We start from the raw sequence: 21,068 nt of genomic DNA on the forward strand, positions 1-21,068 counted from the left end.
ATCCTCCACCTGAGGGGGGACATCCTATCATTCTGGGACAATGGGTAATGATACTGTCATTTAAGAGTAAACCTCTAGAAACTAAGTGGCAGGAACCATACCAGGTGTTGTTAGTCACAGCTCTGCAGTATTGTGCCAAGGAAAGAAAACTTGGGCTCATATCTCACACTGTAAAGTATTTCCACCACCCACAGGGACAGATTAGGACAACCAGACCAGTCAGGAGCCCAGGGAAGAACCGAAGTGCAATAGACCTCGGGGGCAAACCCGGCGGTGAAGAATCCCTCATAGGTTTTTCCCCTTTCAGTAGATTATTCCCATCTCACTCATCCATACGTGTCACAGCATTACAGATTAGGGAAAGAAGGTATCCAGTTTCTTGTTTCTATATGATCACAATGAAATTTAAACATGAAATACAAAAATATACTGTCTTGTTTTCTGTTTTTTCTTTGCATTGCAGACATGAGTGCATAATGGCTCCAATCCCTGCAACATCCTTACCATCATCTGAGTGTGAATGATCGTCACAGACATCCATAAAAGACAATCACAAAGGACAAAAAGACTCACCCTCTTAGCAACTCTTAACCCCTATCAGTGACGTCATTTCACAGTGATGAAAAATGCATTTCTATGAATAAAATACATCTGAAAAACAGCAGAGGTCACAGATTGTGCTGCTGCAAGAAAAGGGCACGATCCAGGTGGTCAAAAACATGAGAATGTTTTATATTAAGCGCTTCAAACAAACTCATAAGTGTATTAACGTGGCATGTTGTGTCAGATGCTGAGACAGATGCGTGTGCTGTTTAATGTGTTCCATGCATGTTTTCTTAAGTGCAAAAATTACATTTTTACATTTATATCCTTATCTGTAAATGTTAGAAATTCATGCCAGTATTTCCATTTTACATAAAGGATCGTCCTGACAGGGGACAATCTCCATTAAACTTCACTGAATGAGAGCAAGTCTGCGCATACGTGGCAATCAAAATATGTTGTTTGATGCTATATTTAGCTATATTTAGAAATAAAAGTTATTGTGTTTTTAATGAGAGCAGTGTTTCTTATTAGTGCTTTTGTTTTTCTTTTTTTTTAGATTTTTTTAATAGAGTGATTTAACTTGTGTACAATCAGTTGTTTTTTTGTTTTCAAAATATAATGTTAATAATTTTTTAAAAAATCCTTTGCACAATGTATAGCATAGCCAATATAGATGCATTTAATCCCTTTTTCATAGCCTTCAATTTGCACAATGTTTGAAGAATAACATTGGGCAGAATGTGAAATAACGATCTTATTAATCGATTAATATATTAATCGATTATCTAACTAATCCTTAGTTGCAGCCCTAGATCTGTTTAAGAACTCCTTTGTGCCTGTATCATTCGGAATTTTAAACAGTTATCTATCTATCTATCTGTCCATACATCCCTCCCTCCCTCCCTCCCTCTTTCTTTCTTTCTTTCTTTCTTTCTTTCTTTCTTTCTTTCTTTCTTTCTTTCTTTCTTTCTTTGAGGAGTATTAACTTGTAAGGAAAGCTGAGTTTGTCTTGGCTATCTAACACTATCTAACCATCCCCCTTTGTAGAACACAAGACTCATCATAATGGATATATTTTTTTTTTTTTAAATAATAAACTCTAACAAAAACTTTACAGTTACAGAGGATGCAAGATGCTAAATATTTAACTGATGAGTAGTCAATATAATATATAACCTAGGGTATGATTATAAGCCAAAATGCCAACTGCAAATCCATGTTTCGTTGCCTGGATTCCGGTTGTTTCTTCAAAATGCAACAATCCATTTGCTTCACTTTTCTGTAGCTTTATGCAGTTTGTAGAAAGATTTCTTGTTGAATCTATTTGTATAGTCAATCGCACAACTGGGCCTTTCCCATTTTAGATGTTAGGAAATTTTCCTTATATCTCATGTTTTTTCAATCACAATGTCCCCTTAGGAGTTCAGTAGAAATCAAAGCATAGCCGTTGTCTTTAACTTATGTGTATGACGATATTGTCACAGGATGTCACAGTTATAAAATCAGGATTTTAGTAGTTCAGAGCAGCAGATTGAAAATGGCTTGGAAGTGACTGCTCGTTAACATGTAGTCTTAATGGGCCGTGTTTCAGTCACTATTTCTTACTCGTCCTGTTGTCTGACAAAAGAAACAAAAAATATGTAAAAGAGGACAGCATAATTGGGAATTAGGCTGTATTAAAATACAGTATGTGAGCACAGAGAATAGGAATGAAGCAACCAGATGTAAAGGAATGACACTAGGCAGAATGCAAATATGATGCTATTATGTAATGAATGTGCTAATTAGCGCACGACATCATCTAGTAATATTTAGCAACTTTCCATAGAAAGTCATTGGCAACAGTGCTCCTGTCACTCACCTGGAGTATACTGGTGAAGACGAAGCAATGCCTGGGAAATGCAAATTTACTCCAGCGTGGCTGGAAAAGGCACTAAATATAAATTGGTTGTGCTTTATTATTATAATTAATTATACATTTTTGTAATTTAAAACGAAGAAATAAAGAATATGTTTGAATGAGATCTCTTGTATAGCCCTTAAAAAAATAGTGCGTGAGAAGTCCTTGAAAGGCCTGGAATTCATTCATTAATTTACAAATTCAGTTATTTGTTCCTAATGTTGTGTTCATTCTTAGTTCTCTGAGGACAGTTAACATTTGCATGATTTCATTGCTCTAGGGAACAATAGATGAAATATGTGGCACATTGAATTAGTTGCTTGCCAATTGTATGAGTGTTCTGGAGTTTTTCCAACAGCCAGTTATTCATTCTCCTTAATAAAGTTTTCAGTTAAAAATTCATTTTGTCTGTTTTACACACACACACACACACACACACACACACACACACACACATATATATATATATATATATATATATATATATATATATATATATATATATATATATATATATATATACACAACGGTGCTTGAAAGTTCATGAAATTTCTGTGTATTTGCATAAACATGACCTAAAACATCATTAGATTTTCACACACGTCCTAAAAGTAGACAAAGAGATCTCAATTAAGCAAATGAGAGAAAAATATTAAAGCAAAATTAAAGTTTTCTGACTTGAACCTATTGAGATGCTGTGGCAGGACGTTAAACAGGCAGTTCATGCTCGAGAACCCTCCAGTGTGGCTGAACTAAAGCAGGTCTGCAAAGAAGAGTGGGCCAAAAATTCCACCAAAGTGCTGCGAAAGGCTGATCTCCAGATATCTGAAGCGTTTGGTTGCAGTTATTCCTGCTAAAGATGGCACAACCAGATTTTAGGTTTAAGATGGCAATTAATTTATTACATTGGTAATAGGTGTTCGATAACTTTTTTTTTTTTACTTCCATAAAAAAATAATAAATCAAAACTGTATTGTTTATTCAAGTTGCCTTTATTTTATGTCGCATTTCATTTGAAGATCTAAAACTATTTTGTATGAGATATACACAAAAACCAGGAGAAATCAGGACAATTTTTCCCAGTACTGTACGAGTTATATTAGGCATACAGCTATATTGAATTTCATGGGCTGATCCAGTAATAGATGTGCAGTATTTGTGCTCATGGGGCTACAGTTTTGTACAATTCCTGCTGTTGTTTTATCTTTGAAATTGGTATAAAGTATAAAGTTTTGATTTACATTAATTTCGGAAAGTTTTTGTTTATATACAGGTCTAGGCAGCTGTCACGACGGTCAGTGAAATTGACCTATCCAGTTAACAGCTTAGCTACTTCTTACTGTGACATGGCATACAATATTGATTATGAGAGGGAGGAGAGACTGAGAGAATGAATAACTTTCTGTTGTCAATAGTTTCCTTGACTACGGTGACGCGTTCGAATTCGTGACGAGACATTCTGATCGACTGTTACATCTACAAATCAGTCCGACTATATGTTAGACATCAGACCGCTAGCAAGCAATTGTTACAGAGACTCTGATGAACACATTCTGTGAGAAAATGTCAGAAGACAATTTACCTGAACAGCTAAAGCAGTTTATCAGTTCTCATGGAGGAGGACTTGTTGTAAACTGTGAAAGCGTGTACAGTATGATGTACAGTATGCACAGCAGGCTGGAGCGCCTTGAAGCCGAGAGAGAGGCAGCGGATGGAAGGAAAGCGGACGTTGGCCACGATGTCGCTGAGTCGCAGCCGGATGAGAAAAGCTCGAGTGTTGATGAGCAGAAGGCGGCGTTGGAGAAACTGTTCAGCGGTACAGAGCTGCTGAGCCTCTCCACCTCGGACAGGAGCGGACAAGTGGAGGACAGCGAGGAAGGAGTGTCCAAGGTTTTGACTCATTCTCTAGTTCTGTATCATCTGAACTCCTTTTACTGTCCTGCAGAAATGTAATCTAATGCTACAGTAATAACCTGATGTATTCTACCCACTTTTATTCGTTGTTTAATTGACTCAAAAGAATTAACTCTCACTTTTGTAATCTAGCACATATTAATCTAGCACATATTTAATGGTTTGCCAAAGAAAGCTTCTTAGCGTAGAGACTTAAAATGAACCCACATCAGGTATCTGAAGGCCCATATGTTCTGTTTTCAGTTTCTCATTCAAGACTTGGTAAACAAGAATCAGGAGCTCAAGGAGGAGATATACAGCCTGAAGAAAGAAGTGGAGACGCTTAAAAATCAGCTTAGTCAGGTGACCACATACATATACTTCACTCCTTTTTATCAATTACATCCAACATGGTCAAAATCAGAATATCATTTCATACTGCAATCAATTAATTTACACAGAATGTAAACACAGAATATAACACAGTTCAGTCACGTGATAGTAGAACGCAAAAACACTGAATCAGTTCATCTTGTTTTTCCTGTGCGTGACTTTGGAACACGTGCAGATCTTGCTAAGTCAGGAAGATCGTCTGGTCTCTGTATCTGATGGAGCCCTGCACCAGCTAGCTGGCCAGGCCCAGTCCCAGGTCAGCAGGGAGGTTGAGCATGTCCCAGAGACACTGGAAGCGCTGACGGATGTAGGGGAACTACAAGAGAAGCACGAGAGCCTGGAGGCTCGTGTGGAACGCCTGGAAGGTAACATGAGTATGCACCTACTGTCAACAACAGCAGCTAGACTAGGGAATTTCCCAATATTGGCAGAATAAAGAAGTATATTTAATATATAATTATATTATATGACTTCATATTAATTTGTAAACTTACATTAATGTTGGGGCATGAATTCTTCCATGACTAGAGTTTGACAACTATGTTTAAAAAACAAAATACAAAAGTCCTTGTATGAATACACAAGATATGGATTTGTCTGATATACTAGACTTAATGCCACTTTTCCTGCTGTGCATGTTTAGCTGGACAACCTGTCTAAATCTGGGCGTGGAAAAGCATGTATTATTAATGCTGTATTTAATTTTTTGCTTAGGAGAACGAGACGATATACTCCATCAGTTGAAACAACTGAAAACTCAGTTGGTGGATGCTGTAACGGTAGATAGAAAGAAGGTAATGAAAATGCACTTACTCTTCTACACCTATACACCTAACCACACACAAACACCTAACAGTCTAGATTATGATGTCAGGTATATGAGGTGGAGCCTTTGGACATGGGCCCAGTGAACATGTCAGAAAGTTCAGGATTAGGTGAGGAGCTTTCCAAGTCTGAGGCGACACTCAGCCAGACCAGAGACAGTTTCAGTGGGCTAGAGCAGCAGCTTCGTCTGCAAACAGCTGACATCAGGTAAATTCCATTCACAGGCCACAGGAAACAGCACTGGGAGCAGTTGTAGCCCCTTCACTTACTTTAAAAATGCTAATATTAAGTTCTTTGTATTACTGTTAGTTAGCCAGGGGTACTTGGATGTGCAAATACACAAGTACATGTAAGATTTAACTCTGTGTAATCTGTGTAATGATGCCACAACTATCTGTAGCCTGGAGCAAAAGGATCAAAATTGCCCATGGGATCCCTGAGATCAGGATTACATTAATGTCAAGAGAAATAAAAGTGTATGTGAAAAACTGAACACAAAAAACAATTGTAGTGAATGGTTAGTGTAGTGAATGGTCCTCACTGGAACATTTGTCTATTATTTACATCCTCACAATTTTTCTTACACTGTCACACACACACTTTGACAGGAGTGCAGTGCAGAAGCTGTTGGAGGAGGTGCAAAATATGAAGCAAGAACTGCTGACCATCAGATTGGAACAGAAGAGAAGCCCAGATAATGAAATGCAGGATAAGGTCAGAGAGAGAAGAGAAAGATTAATTAATTGGTATAGTGCAGTCTTCTCACTTTTTGATATACTAAACCAATTTATTTGCTGTCTATCTGTAGCTGGACAGCCTCCAGTCCAAGCTAGATACTGTGATGGCATCCTCATCCTCTATGCTATCATGGAGCCTACAGCAGGAAGATCAGGATTCCCCATTAGGTAAGGAAGGTGCTGCTGAACCTGCATGGCTCTCAGCCATGGCAGATCTGAGCATGAAGACGAGCAAGCTCTTTCAGCACTTTGAGAATCTGCAGAGCATCGTTACTGGTCTTATGAAGCAGGAGACAAGTGACAGGACGTTCATCACTGACACAGTGAGTACAGACACACAAACTTGTATCGTTTAGACGTTTGCAGTCATAATCAGTATTGTATATATTTATTGAAAACCTTGTTTGTTTTCATAGGGATGATACTTTTTTAATACTTTTTAGATACTTTTTATTTCTGGTTGCACTGCCATAATTTTGCATATCAGTCAGTATGATAGTAATCCTCGTAAGCTCTAAGTGTCACCTACATCTGTTTTTATGTGGGGTGGCACAGTGGCACAGTAGGTTGCATTACCACATCACAGATTCAGAAGGGGTTTGGGGGTCCTGGGTTTGGGGGTCCTGGGTTTGAGCCTGAGGTCAGGTTACTGTTTGCGTTGTCTCTGTTTGCATTTACTTTATGTTCTTAGGTTTACTCCCACCTCTCAAAATCATGCCAGTAAGGTAAATTGCCTCTAGGTGTAAATAGCTGTGATTGTGTGAACAATATTACAATATAGTAAACTCTTGCATCCCATCCATGACCTGTTCCCGCCTCATACCCAGTGTTCCTGGGAGAGGGATAGGCTCCAGATCCACCGAAACTTTAATCAAGATGAAACAGTTACTGAAATTTAGTGAGTGAGAGTGTGTTTTTATGTGTATTTGTTTGTATGTACCACAGACCTCAGAGTTGACAAGTGATGTGCATATATATGGATATGAGAAGCTCCACAGTACAGCCAGCCCGCTGAGGGAACATCGCATGAAGGAACAAAGTCATATTGAGGTAAGCAATATTGAATTTGGTTTAAAGCAAGTAAAAAAAATACAATGCAAAACTATCATTGGAGTACCACTGTTATACATTGTCTACCCCAGACCTCAGAGTTGACAAGTGATGTGCAGGGGACTGTCTTGCAACTCCAGGCTGGACGTGAGAAGCTCCACAGTATAGCCAGCCCGCTGAGGGAACATCACATGCAGGAACAAAGTCATATTGAGGTAAGCAATATTGAGATTGGTTTAAAGCAAGTAAAAAAAAAACATACAGTGCAAAGCTATGATTGGAGTACCACTGTTATACATTGTCTATCCCAGACCACAGAGTTGACAAGTAATGTGCAAGGGACTGTCCTGCAACTCCAGGCTGGACGTGAGAAGCTGCACAGTACAGCCAGCCCGCTGAGGGAACATCACATGCAGGAACAAAGTCATATTGAGGTAAACAATACTGAGTTTGGTTTAAAGCAAGTAAAAAATTACAGTGCAAAACTATCATTGGAGTACCACTGTTATACATTGTCTACTCCAGACCACAGAGTTGACAAGTGATGTGCAGGGGACTGTCCTGCAACTCCAGGCTGGACGTGAGAAGCTCCACAGTACAGCCAGCCCGCTGAGGGAACATCGCATGCAGGAACAAAGTCATATTGAGGTAAGCAATATTGAGTTTGGTTTAAAGCAAGTAAAAAAAATACAATGCAAAAGTATCATTGGATTACCACTGTTATACATTGTATACCCCAGACCACAGAGTTGACAAGTGATGTGCAGGGGACTGTCCTGCAACTCCAGGCTGGACGTGAGAAGCTGCACAGTACAGCCAGCCCGCTGAGGGAACATCGCATGCAGGAACAAAGTCATATTGAGGTAAACAATATTGAGTTTGGTTTAAAGCAAGTAAAAAATTACAGTGCAAAAGTATCATTGGAGTACCACTGTTATACATTGTCTACCCCAGACCACAGAGTTGACAAGTGATGTGCAGGGGACTGTCCTGCAACTCCAGGCTGGACGTGAGAAGCTCCAAAGTACAGCCAGCCCGTTGAGGGAACATCACATGCAGGAACAAAGTCATATTGAGGTAAGCAATATTGAGTTTGGTTTAAAGCAAGTAAAAAAAATACAGTGCAAAACTATCATTGGAGTACCACTGTTATACATTGTTACCCCAGACCACAGAGTTGACAAGTGATGCGCAGGGGACTGTCCTGCAATTCCAGGCTGGACGTGAGAAGCTGCACAGTACAGCCAGCCCGCTGAGGGAACATCACATGCAGGAACAAAGTCATATTGAGGTAAACAATATTGAGTTTGGTTTAAAGCAAGTAAAAAAAAAAAATACAGTGCAAAATTATCATTGGAGTACCACTGTTATACACTGTATACCCCAGACCACAGAGTTGACAAGTGATGTGCAGGGGACTGTCCTGCAACTCCAGGCTGGACGTGAGAAGCTCCAGAGTATAGCCAGCCCGTTGAGGGAACATCGCATGCAGGAACAAAGTCATATTGAGGTAAGCAATATTGAGTTTGGTTTAAAGCAAGTAAAAAAAATACAATGCAAAAGTATCATTGGAGTACCACTGTTATACATTGTCTACCCCAGACCACAGAGTTGACAAGTGATGTGCCGAGGACTGTCCTGCCACTCCAGGCTGGACGTGAGAAGCTCCACAGTATAGCCAGCCCGTTGAGGGAACATCGCATGCAGGAACAAAGTCATATTGCGGTAAGTGATATTGAGTTTGGTTTAAAGCAAGTAAAAAAATACAGTGCAAATCTATCATTGGAGTACCACTGTTATACATTGTCTACTCCAGACCACAGAGTTGACAAGTGATGTGCAGGGGACTGTCCTGCCACTCCAGGCTGGACGTGAGAAGCTCCACAGTATAGCCAGCCCACTGAGGGAACATCGCATTAAGGAACAAAGTCATATTGAGGTAAGCAATATTGAGTTTGGTTTAAAGCAAGTAAAAAAAATACAATGCAAAAGTATCATTGGAGTACCACTGTTATACATTCTTACCCCAGACCACAGAGTTGACAAGTGATGTGCAGGGGACTGTCCTGCCACTCCAGGCTGGACGTGAGAAGCTCCACAGTACAGCCAGCCCGTTGAGGGAACATCGCATGCAGGAACAAAGTCATATTGAGGTAAACAATATTGAGTTTGGTTTAAAGCAAGTAAAAAAAATACAGTGCAAAAGTATCATTGGAGTACCACTGTTATACATTGTCTATCCCAGACCACAGAGTTGACAAGTGATGTGCAGGGGACTGTCCTGCAACTCCAGGCTGAGTTCGGGAAGCTCCGTAGTACAACCACCCAGCTGATGAAGGATCACATGCAGGAACAAAGTCACATTGAAGTAAGGAATACTGCACCAGACTGGCACTGGTGTACCATTATTATAGACTTAGAAAAATACATGTTCTAATTAATATGCTTCTCACTCAGCACCTGTACAAGACTATGAAGGAGCTGGATGAGAAGGCAGACAAGAAGGCAGTGAAAATTGTAAAAAGCATTGTGAGTGTCTTAAATTGTAACACATGATCAAATACAAAGTCCTTCCAATGTCATTTTCAGTGGCTGAAACTTTTCTCCCTCATTCAGAAAGCAGACATGCAGGCACTGGATACCAAGGTCCTCCAGTGTGATACAAAAATAGTGATGCTGAACAGGACGTTTCAGGATCTACTGACTGGACATGAGGATCATTGTCATAAGGTTATTGAGAAGCTCTTCAGGGAACTGGATTTCAAGGTGAACAGAACAGATCTGTGACTTAACATGAAAAACCTTTTTTTGGTGGTCCTGCTGAAGCACACCCACACTAGCTTGTCAAAATATCATTGTATAGATTTCCCATTTGTGTCAAAATTATTTAGTGATTGCTTGGTCTAGCACATTTGATTTTACTCAACAAGCCATTTGTAAGGTAAACCATATGCTACAGCAAAAAGAACACTAAATGTGCACTGCTACAGCTCTCCTTAACTAGGAGTGACACATAATTTCAGAAAAAAGTATTTGTTAATTTGTAAGTAAAAACAAACAAAAACTCTGAATATACATCTGATTGTAATGTTGTGTCTCTTTGGTTTCAGTTGAACTATACTGAGCTTGATCCTCTGAAGAAGCAGCTAGAGGATTATCAGATGAGAATTTACAAGGAGCTACAGGTGCAACGTGCCCCAGAAAGTGATGATGCTGCTGGTCTCAAGAAGTGAGTAATGCAAACAATGTCAGTCTGTTTAACTGGAAGAATCCTTCATAGCTTCTCCCTTTATAGCCAGACTCTAAAAGATGCTGCTACAGTATCTCACAAAAGTGAGTACACCCCTCACATTTTTGTAAATATTTGATTATATCTTTTCATGTGACAACACTGAAGAAATGACACTTCACTACAATGTAAAGTAGTGAGTGTACAGCTTTTGTAACAGTGTAAATTTGCTGTCCCCTCAAAATACCTCAACACACAGCAATTAATGTCTAAACCACTGGCAATAAAAGTGAGTACACCCTTAAGTGAAAATTTACAAATTGGGCCCAAAGTGTCAATATTTTGTGTGGCCACCATTATTTTCCAGCACTGCCTTAACCCTCTTGGGCATGGAGTTCACCAGAGCTTCACAGGTTGCCACTGGAGTCCTCTTCCACTCCTCCATGATGACATCACAGAGCTGGTGGAAGTTAGAGACCTTGTGCTCCTCCACCTTCCGTTTGAGGATGCCCCACAGATGCTCAATAGGGTTTAGGTCTGGAATCATGCTTGGCCAGCCCAAACCGCTGTATGGTCTTGGCAAGGATCAGTGTCTTGGCAATCTTCTTATAGCCTAGGCCATCTTTATGTAGTGCAACAATTTTTTTTTTCAGATCCTCAGAGAGTACTATACCATGAGGTGCCATGTTGAACTTCCAGTGACCAGTATGAGGGAGTGTGAGAGCGATGACACCAAATTTAACACACCTGCTCCCCATTCACACCTGAGACCTTGTAACACTAACAAGTCAATGACACCAGGGAGGGAAAATGGGTAATTGGGCCCAATTTGGACATTTTCACTTAGGGGTGTTCTCACTTTTCTTGCCAGCGGTTTAGACATTAATGGTTGTGTGTTGAGATTATTTTGAGGGGACAGCAAATTTACATTGTTACACAAGATGTACACTCACTACTTTACATTGTAACAAAGTGTCATTTCTTCAGAGTTGTCACTTGAAAAGATTTAATCAAATATTTACAAAAATGTGAGTGGTGTACTCACTTTTGTGAGATACTGTATATTACCATGTGGATTTTCTGCTCACTTGTATGTGATTGCCCCATTTAAGCCAAGATAGCTTCTTCTGTGCCAGTGTATTTTCCATTTTTGATTTAACTTTTGGAACAAGTTGTTGCAGACCAAATTTCGTACCTCATAATGATCAGTAAACATTGCTGATTAAAAACCTGCTGTATTCTGCTGATATAGAGAAATTCTCATTTTAGTTGTCTATGGTATTTGATGCTCTATGACATAATAATAATAATAATACAAAACTTCAACAAATGCATGTATTTCGTACAGACCAGATAACTGGTTTGCTCTTCTGTTTGCTGTTTAGATAAAATGTATATGAAGAATACAGTACATAAAAAATACAGCAGAATTATTATTATTATTATTATTATTATTATTATTATTATTATTATTATTATTATTATTAATCTTCTTTCCTTCTTCCTAACAGACAGCTGGCAAACTTCAACTGCCTCTCCTGTGATCGCCCTGTCGACATGAATACTCCTGGACCGTATGTTTGCTTTTTGAGCTTTAAATCCATTCAAATGTATTCCACATCAATGAGGAACTATATATTTACTCTGTCATGTCCTGTGCTCTTTCCTCTCTTTTGCTGGATGCTCTCAGACGCTTGCTGCTTTTGCCTGAGCTTCCAAGTTTACTCTCTCCAAAGGACCACAGGAGGTAAAGAGAATTTTTTAAATAGTTTATTTCCTGGTTAAAATAGCATGTATAGGAGGAAAGAATTGCAATGAGAACAGCAATCAACTGACAAACAAGAAAAGTAACACAAGTATTTTACCCTTATACAATCAAGTTCTGCTTATTCTTCAGAAATCTTAAATCCTACTTTCTATGCCCATACTCCACCTTCATACAATTTCTGCTTCAGTAATTAATCTTCAGCCTTTTTACTTTCCCAGGCTGAGGACATGCACTAACCTGGACCAGTGTGAGAGATCACCTACAGAGTGGAGTATGGAACAAACCATGGTTGTCAGAGTGAGTGACAGTAGTGGTTCCGATAGGCATGTCTACAAGACTAGTGAAGTGAGAGTGCCCGCGATCTCCCCCAAAGAAGGCAAGACCCCCTTTATTCCTTAATACACACTCATACACACTTATAATATGATAATGTGTTATAATGAGACAGTCAGAAGCAGCACGTGAAAATTCTTAACTAAGCCCTTGAATTTTGCAATCACATAATAGTAAATATGGCATTGTATGTTAAAAGATTTAGAATGGGTCCACTCATATTTTTGTGTTTTCTTGCACCTTGTTCTTTTGAGCAATAATTGCCCTTTTTCTCTCTGTAGTTGGAAAAACACCAACAGAGACACATTTCATACATAGACAGTCATAGAAATAAGTTGTAATGTCATAATGTTATGATAAAATATTACAAGATTTGTAATATGAAATGATTGTCATAATGTTATGATAAAATATTACAAGATTTGTAATATGAAATGATTGTCATAATGTTATGATAAAATATTACAAGATTTGTAATATGAAATGATTATTTTTACTGAAATATTGTTTTTTTACTGATTGATATCTATAAATAAGTATATGGATGTTAATCAAGGATAAACTATGTGATACCCTAAGCAAACCTGAATGTTTAGATAGTTTTAAACATCTGCTATACACTTCAGCTAGATTGAAAGCATCTTGTAAAATGGTCCAGAAAACAACAGCAGCTACTGCTATAAATTATGAGCCCATTCATGGACCCTGTCTCGTCATTTCTGAGATTTGATTTCTATATAATCTAGTATTCCAGTTTCCTAATCAAAGTGATCAACCTGATGTAAAAATACACTGTGCAAAACGTTCCCGCTGTTCCTGTTTTATATCCTTCACCATTAGTCTTTACTTTTATTGCATATTTATCAGTGCCATTGAAATGTAAATTGGATTTAACTTTCACACTTCACAAGTAAGCTATAGTTCAAAGTTAGATTTGATTCCCTCTTTGAAAGTTTGTACTATTGTGTTTGTGTCTCTACAGATGACTGCAAAAACAAGGAGATGGTTAACCACAGTCAGTTGCTGCAGCAACCTGAGACCCCACTCATCTGCCATGGTACGTTCCAGACACATACCAACATGAACACTTAAAAGGCTTGGTTTAGACCTTGGAGTAAATTGCGTATGGTTCCAAAAACAGTCTGACACTGCAGAGTAACAATGTCTGCTTTGTGGAAATGTGTTGTATTGCATGTTTTCAGAAGAGAAAAATAGAATTTCAGTTTGCAACAAATGTATAGTGAGTTTCACCGAGGGGAAAATGCAAAAAAGTCTTAAAGGCAATACCACTAATCTAATCAATTATCTAAAAACTCCTCATTCTAGCGATATATATATTTTTTTAAAAATATGGAATAGCTAGCATTAGCAAGAAAAATAAGGAGCAGCAGCAATGGGATTTGTCCAGTGGCCACTTGAAAATAGGACAGTCCAAAAGCTAAAACCATGACAGACAAAATCAAAAGTTTATGGCTCTTGATGACCAAACCTTTTCACTTTTGGCGGACTGGAGATTCCATCAACTTGTTGAGCATTTGGAGGTTAAATGTCTCCCAAGTTGCTGCTACTTTGCTGATGTTGCCTTGCAGGCTCTGTACAATGTTGTGGCGACACACATGACTCGATCAAAGATAACGCCAGAGACTTTATCTTCATCACTGACATTTGGACTCTATAAGTATGCTAACCTGAACCACTCAGTGGCTGAATGAAGATTTTTAAGTGAAAAGGGCAGTGATACATGCACAGGAGTTGCACATATTACATATGCCAACAACAATCTCCAATACTTTTAAACAAATGCTTGGACAGTAGAACATTACAAACAGATGCACGTGATAAGAGATAATGCTCGCAATATGGCTAAAACTATGGAGGAGTGTCTTGTTGCTAGCTTTGGCTGCATTGGACATACTTTATAGCTAGTTGTGAACGAAGGTGTACTGAGTCAGCGTAGCATTTCTGATTGCGTGTCCATCAGGAGAAAACTAATTGGTTATTTCTAGCATTCCCATAATACCGTCAGGTAAAAAGTTATGAAATTTCGCACTCTGATTTGTCTAATCATCACCAAATTTGGCATGTCATCTACCGATTAAACCTCACAAAAGAATTTTGAATACTCCAAATAGTTTGTCCATAATGGACCAAAGAATCTGACAGTGATGTCACCAAACAGGAAGCGAAGCTATATCTTTGCTGACACAAAACTTGTTAGCCATGTTCAGGACCATGACCTGAGCATATGCAACAGATTTCGTGCCAATGCCACCTAGTGATCAAAATTTACAGTAACGTTAAAAATGCTTACATCTAACTGCCTTTTTGCTACTCCTCCAAATTTTGTCCAGTCTTCAGCAAATTTGACTTATATCATCTTGAGACCTGTCTGAACAGGAATATTGATATTCAAAACCGTTCGTTCTCCTGTAATGCGCTGACAAATGCAAAAAAACAGGATGTAAGTGTGCATCAAGTCATCTATGTATCCTCACAAAACTGGATAATTATCTTCAGTGCGATGCTTTGAATGCACACAAGATGATTCGTGACTGCCCCACCTTGTGGTGAAGACCTTTAACATCTTTTTTTCCCCTTATATCATTTGAAGAGGTTGTGCTAAATTCACAGTTGTATGATTGTACATGAACTATTTTAGTGTATCTGTGAATGTGCAGCTCACAGAGTCTGAGTGCTTGGCCCCTGAAAATGCTGCTTGCAGCTTTAATTGTTTATTAGTATGGATATCAGCTACAAGAAGGTACTAATTATCAGTTATTGTATTGGCCCAATATCAGTGCATCCCTACTATAAATCATATATGATAAAAGTGATCAGATAGACGGAATAGAAAAGATAAAGGACATCAGTTAAAAATCCACTAAGGAATCCAAATAACAAATGGATGTCCACATTGAGGTTTAAAGAACCAAACTGGTAAAGTGCTGTAAAAACCTCATTGTGTACTCATAAACACATTATTGTTATAATGATAATAATTCACTCTCTGACATGTACCTCTCATTTACCAGGTTCAAACTGCTTGGAGACAGAAAAGCAATGGTTCATTGAGGAGTCCATTCCACAGACCCTTCAGTGCCGTCAGCCAAGAAAACCTGATGGCAATAATGACTAAATAAATACACAAGGTAACACTATACAATAATGGTACATTGGTAAATGGCAGTTATGTATGAACTCATGTATTACACAAATAAGCTAGTGTTCTGTTACACCCTCTTTACTGTCAGGGTGATGAGAATCACCTACAGTGGTGCTTGAAAGTTTGTGAAACTTTTAGAATTTTCTATATTTCTGCATAAATATGACCTAAAGCATCAGATTTTCACACAAGTTCTAAAAGTAGACAAAGAGAACCCAATTAAACAAATGACACAGTAATTTTATACTTATAAATGATCCAATATTACATATATGTGAGTGTCAAAAGTATGTGAATCTCTAGGATTAGCAGTTAGTTTGAAGGTGAAATTATAGTTAGGTGTCATGTTTTCAATCAATGGGATGACAATCAGATGTGATTGAGCACCCTGTTTTATTTAAAGAACAGGGATCTATCAAAGTCTGATCTTCACAACACATGTTTGTGGAAGTGTATCATGGCACGAATAAAGGAAATTTCTGAGGACCTCAGAAAAAGAGCTGTTGATGCTCATCAGGCATGAAAAGGTTACAAAACCATCTATAAAGTGTCTGAACATAGTCATAAGCTGTTATCTATGTAGCTCCATAAGGTGTACATGTTATGACACAGACTTGGAGCAGGATGCAAGTGCAGATAAAGTGTCAATTTATTATGAACGCAAAGAAATCCAAAACAAAAGTCAATAATCAGCGTGAATAAACAGTCCAGATTCGAGCGATCGAGAATCAGAGGCAAAGACAATAGTCAGAAACATGGGATGCTCAGTCGAGCAGGGAGGCTGAGCGATGTTCTCCGTTGAATCGGCAGGCTGAGTGACATCTGCAGTAGGGGAGGGAGGGTGGGGAAAGATCTTATGCATGACAGGTCGCCTTGTTGACCTCTGGCTGGAGCTCTACAGGAGAGACTACTTTGTGGGTCTCAGACTCCTTTGTGGGTCTCAGGCTGGAGCTCTGGAGCTGTGGAGGCTGCCCTGTCCGCCTTGGTCTGGAGTTGGGCTGTGGAAGCTGCCCTGTCTGCCTTTTCATTATAGATGATTAATGGCAAGACAGGTTTGTCCGACAGGCTGGCCCTCCTTAAAAATATTTTATGGTCGGGGTGAATTCAGGACTGCCGAACACCTTTATTAATAGTCCAACAAATTGGACTACACTGCTAAGGCCTCTGGACCTCGTGGTAATCAGAAACTCCACCCACCGGCGAGCTGGGCCACTGAGCCAGGATAAAATGAACCCCAGCCACTGCTTCTCTTCAGGCTTGGTGTCCACCATAACTTTCTGGATAAACAGAAAATCCATCATATGGTTTGGGGGGAATCAGGAATTTCCACTGAGGAAAAAGGATGAAGTTAAGTGCCAGCATGGTTATCTTGGCATGACGTTCCCTTTGCTCTCCTGCTGCATCCATGGTGTAGGTGAAGTAATCTGTTATGACACAGACTCAGAGCAGGGTGCAAGTGCAGGTAAACAGGCAGTGTATTAGGAACACAGACAAATCCAAAACAAAAGGCAATAAACAACGTGAATAAACAGTCCAGGGTTGAGCGATCAGCAAACAGAGAATCAGAGGCAAAGACAATCATCAGAAATATGGGCAAGGACAAAGATCAAAACCAGGAAGCAGTAAACAATAACAACGGCTTGGGAATGACAGTACACTCTAGAGGTGCAGTGACTGATGGGAATCGTAGTCTCTAGTCCCTTTTCCGGTATTTACATAACAGTACATGTGATATGTCACTTTATTGGAAGCTGTCAGCATGCACACAAGAAGGAATCTAGGTTATTCTCTCTGCCACTGGCATTTAGGAGGGGTGAGACAGAACAATACTTGCTGTATTATTAAAAAATATCAAGTGATTCTTTACATGTACCATTATCGTAAACTGTTATCCAATGTGATAGCTTGCTGCATAAAAATGTACATAAAATGTGATATCTAATGTAATAAGCAGTTTCCTCTCAAGTCTCAATCATTAAACAGTCGATTCGAACTTCAAAAAACAAAATAATAAATCTGGTTTGCTCAGAAGGTCTATGGAGTATGATTTGAAGGTGTTTTTGGTGGGGAAAATGTAATCCAAAGCACACTTCCAATTTAGATTGTTAAAAAGCCTTTATTTAAATGACTATTTCATGGTAGAAATATTTATTTAAAAAAAAAAAAGAGGGAATAATGGGCGGCAGATCCAAAGTCAATAACTTCACTTTGATATGGGAAACAAAGTTAAATCTCTAATGAAATCAGAAAAGACTGATGCTTGTATACTCTTAGCACTGCTTGACTCTATAGTACACAATTATTAAAGAGAAATGATTCATAATCCACTATCCAGTGTGCCCAGATGAGGATTTCAGGGAGTTTTTCCTTGCCATCATAGAAGGTTAATATGTTCACTTGACGTTTGAAGAACATAAAACAAATTTAAATGTAGATGTATTTGCACCTATTTAAAATGTTCCCTAACATTTATCTTAAACACACATCTTTTACAGACCACGTACAGAACAGAACATTATTCTGATTAACCAAATCAACACCTAGCACAAACTGATGAATACTATGCTTTTGTTTCATTTTGGTTTTACAGTGCACCCAATAAAAATAAAATAAAAAATAATAATGAAAAGCAATTTCAAGAAAGTAAAAAAAAGCCTTGCTAGGAAATTAGTCTTATTTTTTTGTGTAAAAAGCTAAACAATCCCGTCAAGCATCTTTTGCATTAAAAAAGTAATCTAATTTTAAGAAATTATATCTAAAGTTGTCTTAATAAGATAGAGCTAGATTTAACCAGTAACAAGCTATAAGATTGGTTTGAATAATATTCCACAATTGTCCTATTTTAAGAGTAAGACCACTTGCACAACTTAAATTTTTCAATGAAGCAGCTATGTGTCACGGTTAATTGTAAAATATATATGAACAGAACTGATGTACATTTTATTATGAAAGCGTTGTAAGTGTAAGCGTTGATTGGGAGTTCTTTTGCAATACAGAATTCAAATTCTCTAAGAACATTTACTAAAGTAATTTTTATTAGCATTTATCTTGGAACTGAATGTTCTAAATAAAAAAGTGCCTGTATAGTAGGAACCTTTGCTATCATTACTTCTTTGGATATATGAATCAAGTAATTTTCTCTGATTCAGATCTTAGTGTAAGTGGTAAGAGTAGTTACTAGCTTAATTTGAGCTGGATCGGTGCCTCTAAAATATCTGTCACGCTTCGTGACGTGATGAAGTTCAGACGGATGCAAGCGCGGTATGAACAGGTTTTATTTAGGAGGGGGACATGCAGACAAATCCAAAACGTGATCCAAAACATAATCCAAAAACAGGCAAAAGGTCAGGCGATCGGCTAACAGTATACACGGCGAGGCAGGAATCAAGGTCGTGGTCACGGAAAATAGGGTCGAGATACAAAACATGAAACAAACTACAGCGAGGGACTGGACGCGGAGAAACCAGTGTGAACTAAACTAATGAACTATAACATGACCCATGACCTGTGGTTAAATATAATAATTTCTTGTCTATTCTAACTCAATATTCCGCGTTGTGTGCTGGGAGGCGCGCAGTATATATGCGGACATAATCAGCGTTGTAATGGCTGACGGCTGAGGGCAATTCAGACACACATGAGACAACAACCTATGACAGAACGGGGAGGAGCCATAACAGAAACAAATGCACGTGTCGAAATGTCATGATTGTCAACAAGGGAAAAAGCAGGTGCTCGCGCACCTGCTCGTGCACGCGCGCTCACATGCTCCACCGCTCGCTGCTTAAAGGGGAACTCGTGACAATATCGCACACCTGTGTTCCTGAACCCTTTCTTGTGGATCTGGCACCTCTTAAGCCAGACACCAATCCTTTTGCATTGCCTACCCATAGTATCCCACTACCCCTAAAGTCAAAAGTGAAACAGGAACTAGTGTATATAGAGCAGCAAGGGGTGTCTTTGAAGGTGGAACAACCAACCATCTGGTGTTGTCCTGTCCCCCCATCTGGGCTGAATATATGCTGAATAATGCAGCTAGATGGGCGAAAATTACTTCTTTCTGTTAAAGATACATTGGGCCAAATAGAAGGGGCAAAGTATTTAAAAAAAAAAACAAAACAAAAAAAAAACGTTTTAGTTTTATAACCCTGTTTGAAAGGTTCTGTTTCAGTCATCTGTTATGCTGTAACCTTAGCTGTTTCTCTGCCTGCGTTATGTTGCTTTTATAAAATTCCTCCTTCTGTTAATGTTATTATTATGTTAGTTTTTACCCCACACACGCCTTCATTATCAGAGTTGAGTTGTACTCTCTGGACTGAACTGCTGATCTGTTAATAAATTCCTAAAAGGCCAACCTGACTCCTGCGTCCTAATCAGTATGGTTAATGGTTCATGAGATATTAGCCAAAAACCTAAAATAATGTATTATAGTGTCACAATGACGCCAACTGGGCTCCTCATTCTTGCCCACATATCAGGAGGCATCATGTTTGTACCAAGTATCCTTTCGCTACACAATCAGGTATAGCAGAGAAGAATAATAAATAGAGGCACAGGTGGCAATCTGTGGAGTCCGAGTACTTTTCGCAAAGAGTGCTTCCAATGGCCAGTTTTTACATAGAGCTATATTGAGTTACAATATTGAGGACATAAATGAATTTACTGTTCAAGTTTTGTGACGGTAAATCAGTGCTAACCCTCTGTAATGACTGCTGAAATCTGATTGGCTGATGGTTGATGTTTTTTGAACTAACACAACCATCATAACACAATATTGCAGCATACCAAATTTCAGTCAACTGGATTTACATCCCTTTTGGGATGACCACACCCCAGCTTTTGCAGATCTACTGAGAATCTTGTCATTAAGATTAAGATTAAGAATCCATGCAACCATCCATGGGGAGTTTTGATGAATTAAGCTTCACCCTGCTAGAATTGATTGGCATGTGGCGGCCATATGGTTTACAAATTTCAACACGTGAATGAGTTTAAGACTCATTCAGCAGATAACTGGTAACTCAACCAACGGTAACTGGTTGCATCACAACAAACTTAGTGGTTTCACAGCAACTGGGGTGAAAACCTATTCAATCTTGTGAAACTTTTTATGTTTTTTATTAGTAATTAATTTTGCAAACTATATTGATTTCCACCTAGTTCAATACTATGGGCTATTTTGTTTAGTTTCATGACAGAATTCTATATCACATCCTGGTTATAACACTCCA

At 38.7% G+C, this 21,068-nt stretch overlaps 1 protein-coding gene and 1 long non-coding RNA gene across 3 annotated transcripts in view; both read left to right on the forward strand.

Moving 5' to 3' along the window:
• Nucleotides 1–982, forward strand: part of LOC128632719 (uncharacterized) — a 14,925-nt gene extending 13,943 nt beyond the window's left edge. Inside the window, exon 3 of the long non-coding RNA XR_008396282.1 lies at nucleotides 464–982. This is a non-coding gene — a long non-coding RNA (uncharacterized LOC128632719). The remainder of the gene's footprint in view (nucleotides 1–463) is intronic.
• A 2,923-nt stretch (nucleotides 983–3,905) lies between these two features.
• On the forward strand, nucleotides 3,906–16,667 carry LOC108260307 (centrosomal protein of 128 kDa). Of its 2 annotated transcripts, XM_053679643.1 has the most exons (27): nucleotides 3,906–4,336; nucleotides 4,604–4,702; nucleotides 4,908–5,097; nucleotides 5,447–5,526; nucleotides 5,607–5,764; nucleotides 6,166–6,271; nucleotides 6,366–6,617; nucleotides 7,240–7,344; nucleotides 7,437–7,559; nucleotides 7,656–7,778; nucleotides 7,870–7,992; nucleotides 8,085–8,207; nucleotides 8,299–8,421; nucleotides 8,513–8,635; nucleotides 8,732–8,854; nucleotides 8,947–9,069; nucleotides 9,161–9,283; nucleotides 9,375–9,497; nucleotides 9,590–9,712; nucleotides 9,802–9,873; nucleotides 9,961–10,110; nucleotides 10,455–10,573; nucleotides 12,085–12,147; nucleotides 12,264–12,320; nucleotides 12,560–12,717; nucleotides 13,657–13,731; nucleotides 15,707–16,667. In XM_053679643.1, exons 1-27 carry the CDS (start codon nucleotides 3,989–3,991, stop codon nucleotides 15,808–15,810), a joined length of 3,489 nt encoding a protein of 1,162 aa, XP_053535618.1. In that variant the 5' UTR covers nucleotides 3,906–3,988; the 3' UTR covers nucleotides 15,811–16,667. The 2 variants fall into 2 exon arrangements, with proteins under 2 accessions (XP_053535618.1, XP_053535619.1); XM_053679644.1 differs by lacking the exons at nucleotides 7,437–7,559; nucleotides 7,656–7,778.
• The last annotated feature ends 4,401 nt before the right edge of the window (nucleotides 16,668–21,068 follow it).

The sequence above is a fragment of the Ictalurus punctatus genome, chromosome 1 (genome assembly GCF_001660625.3).
Source record: "Ictalurus punctatus breed USDA103 chromosome 1, Coco_2.0, whole genome shotgun sequence".
Lineage (NCBI taxonomy): Eukaryota > Metazoa > Chordata > Actinopteri > Siluriformes > Ictaluridae > Ictalurus > Ictalurus punctatus.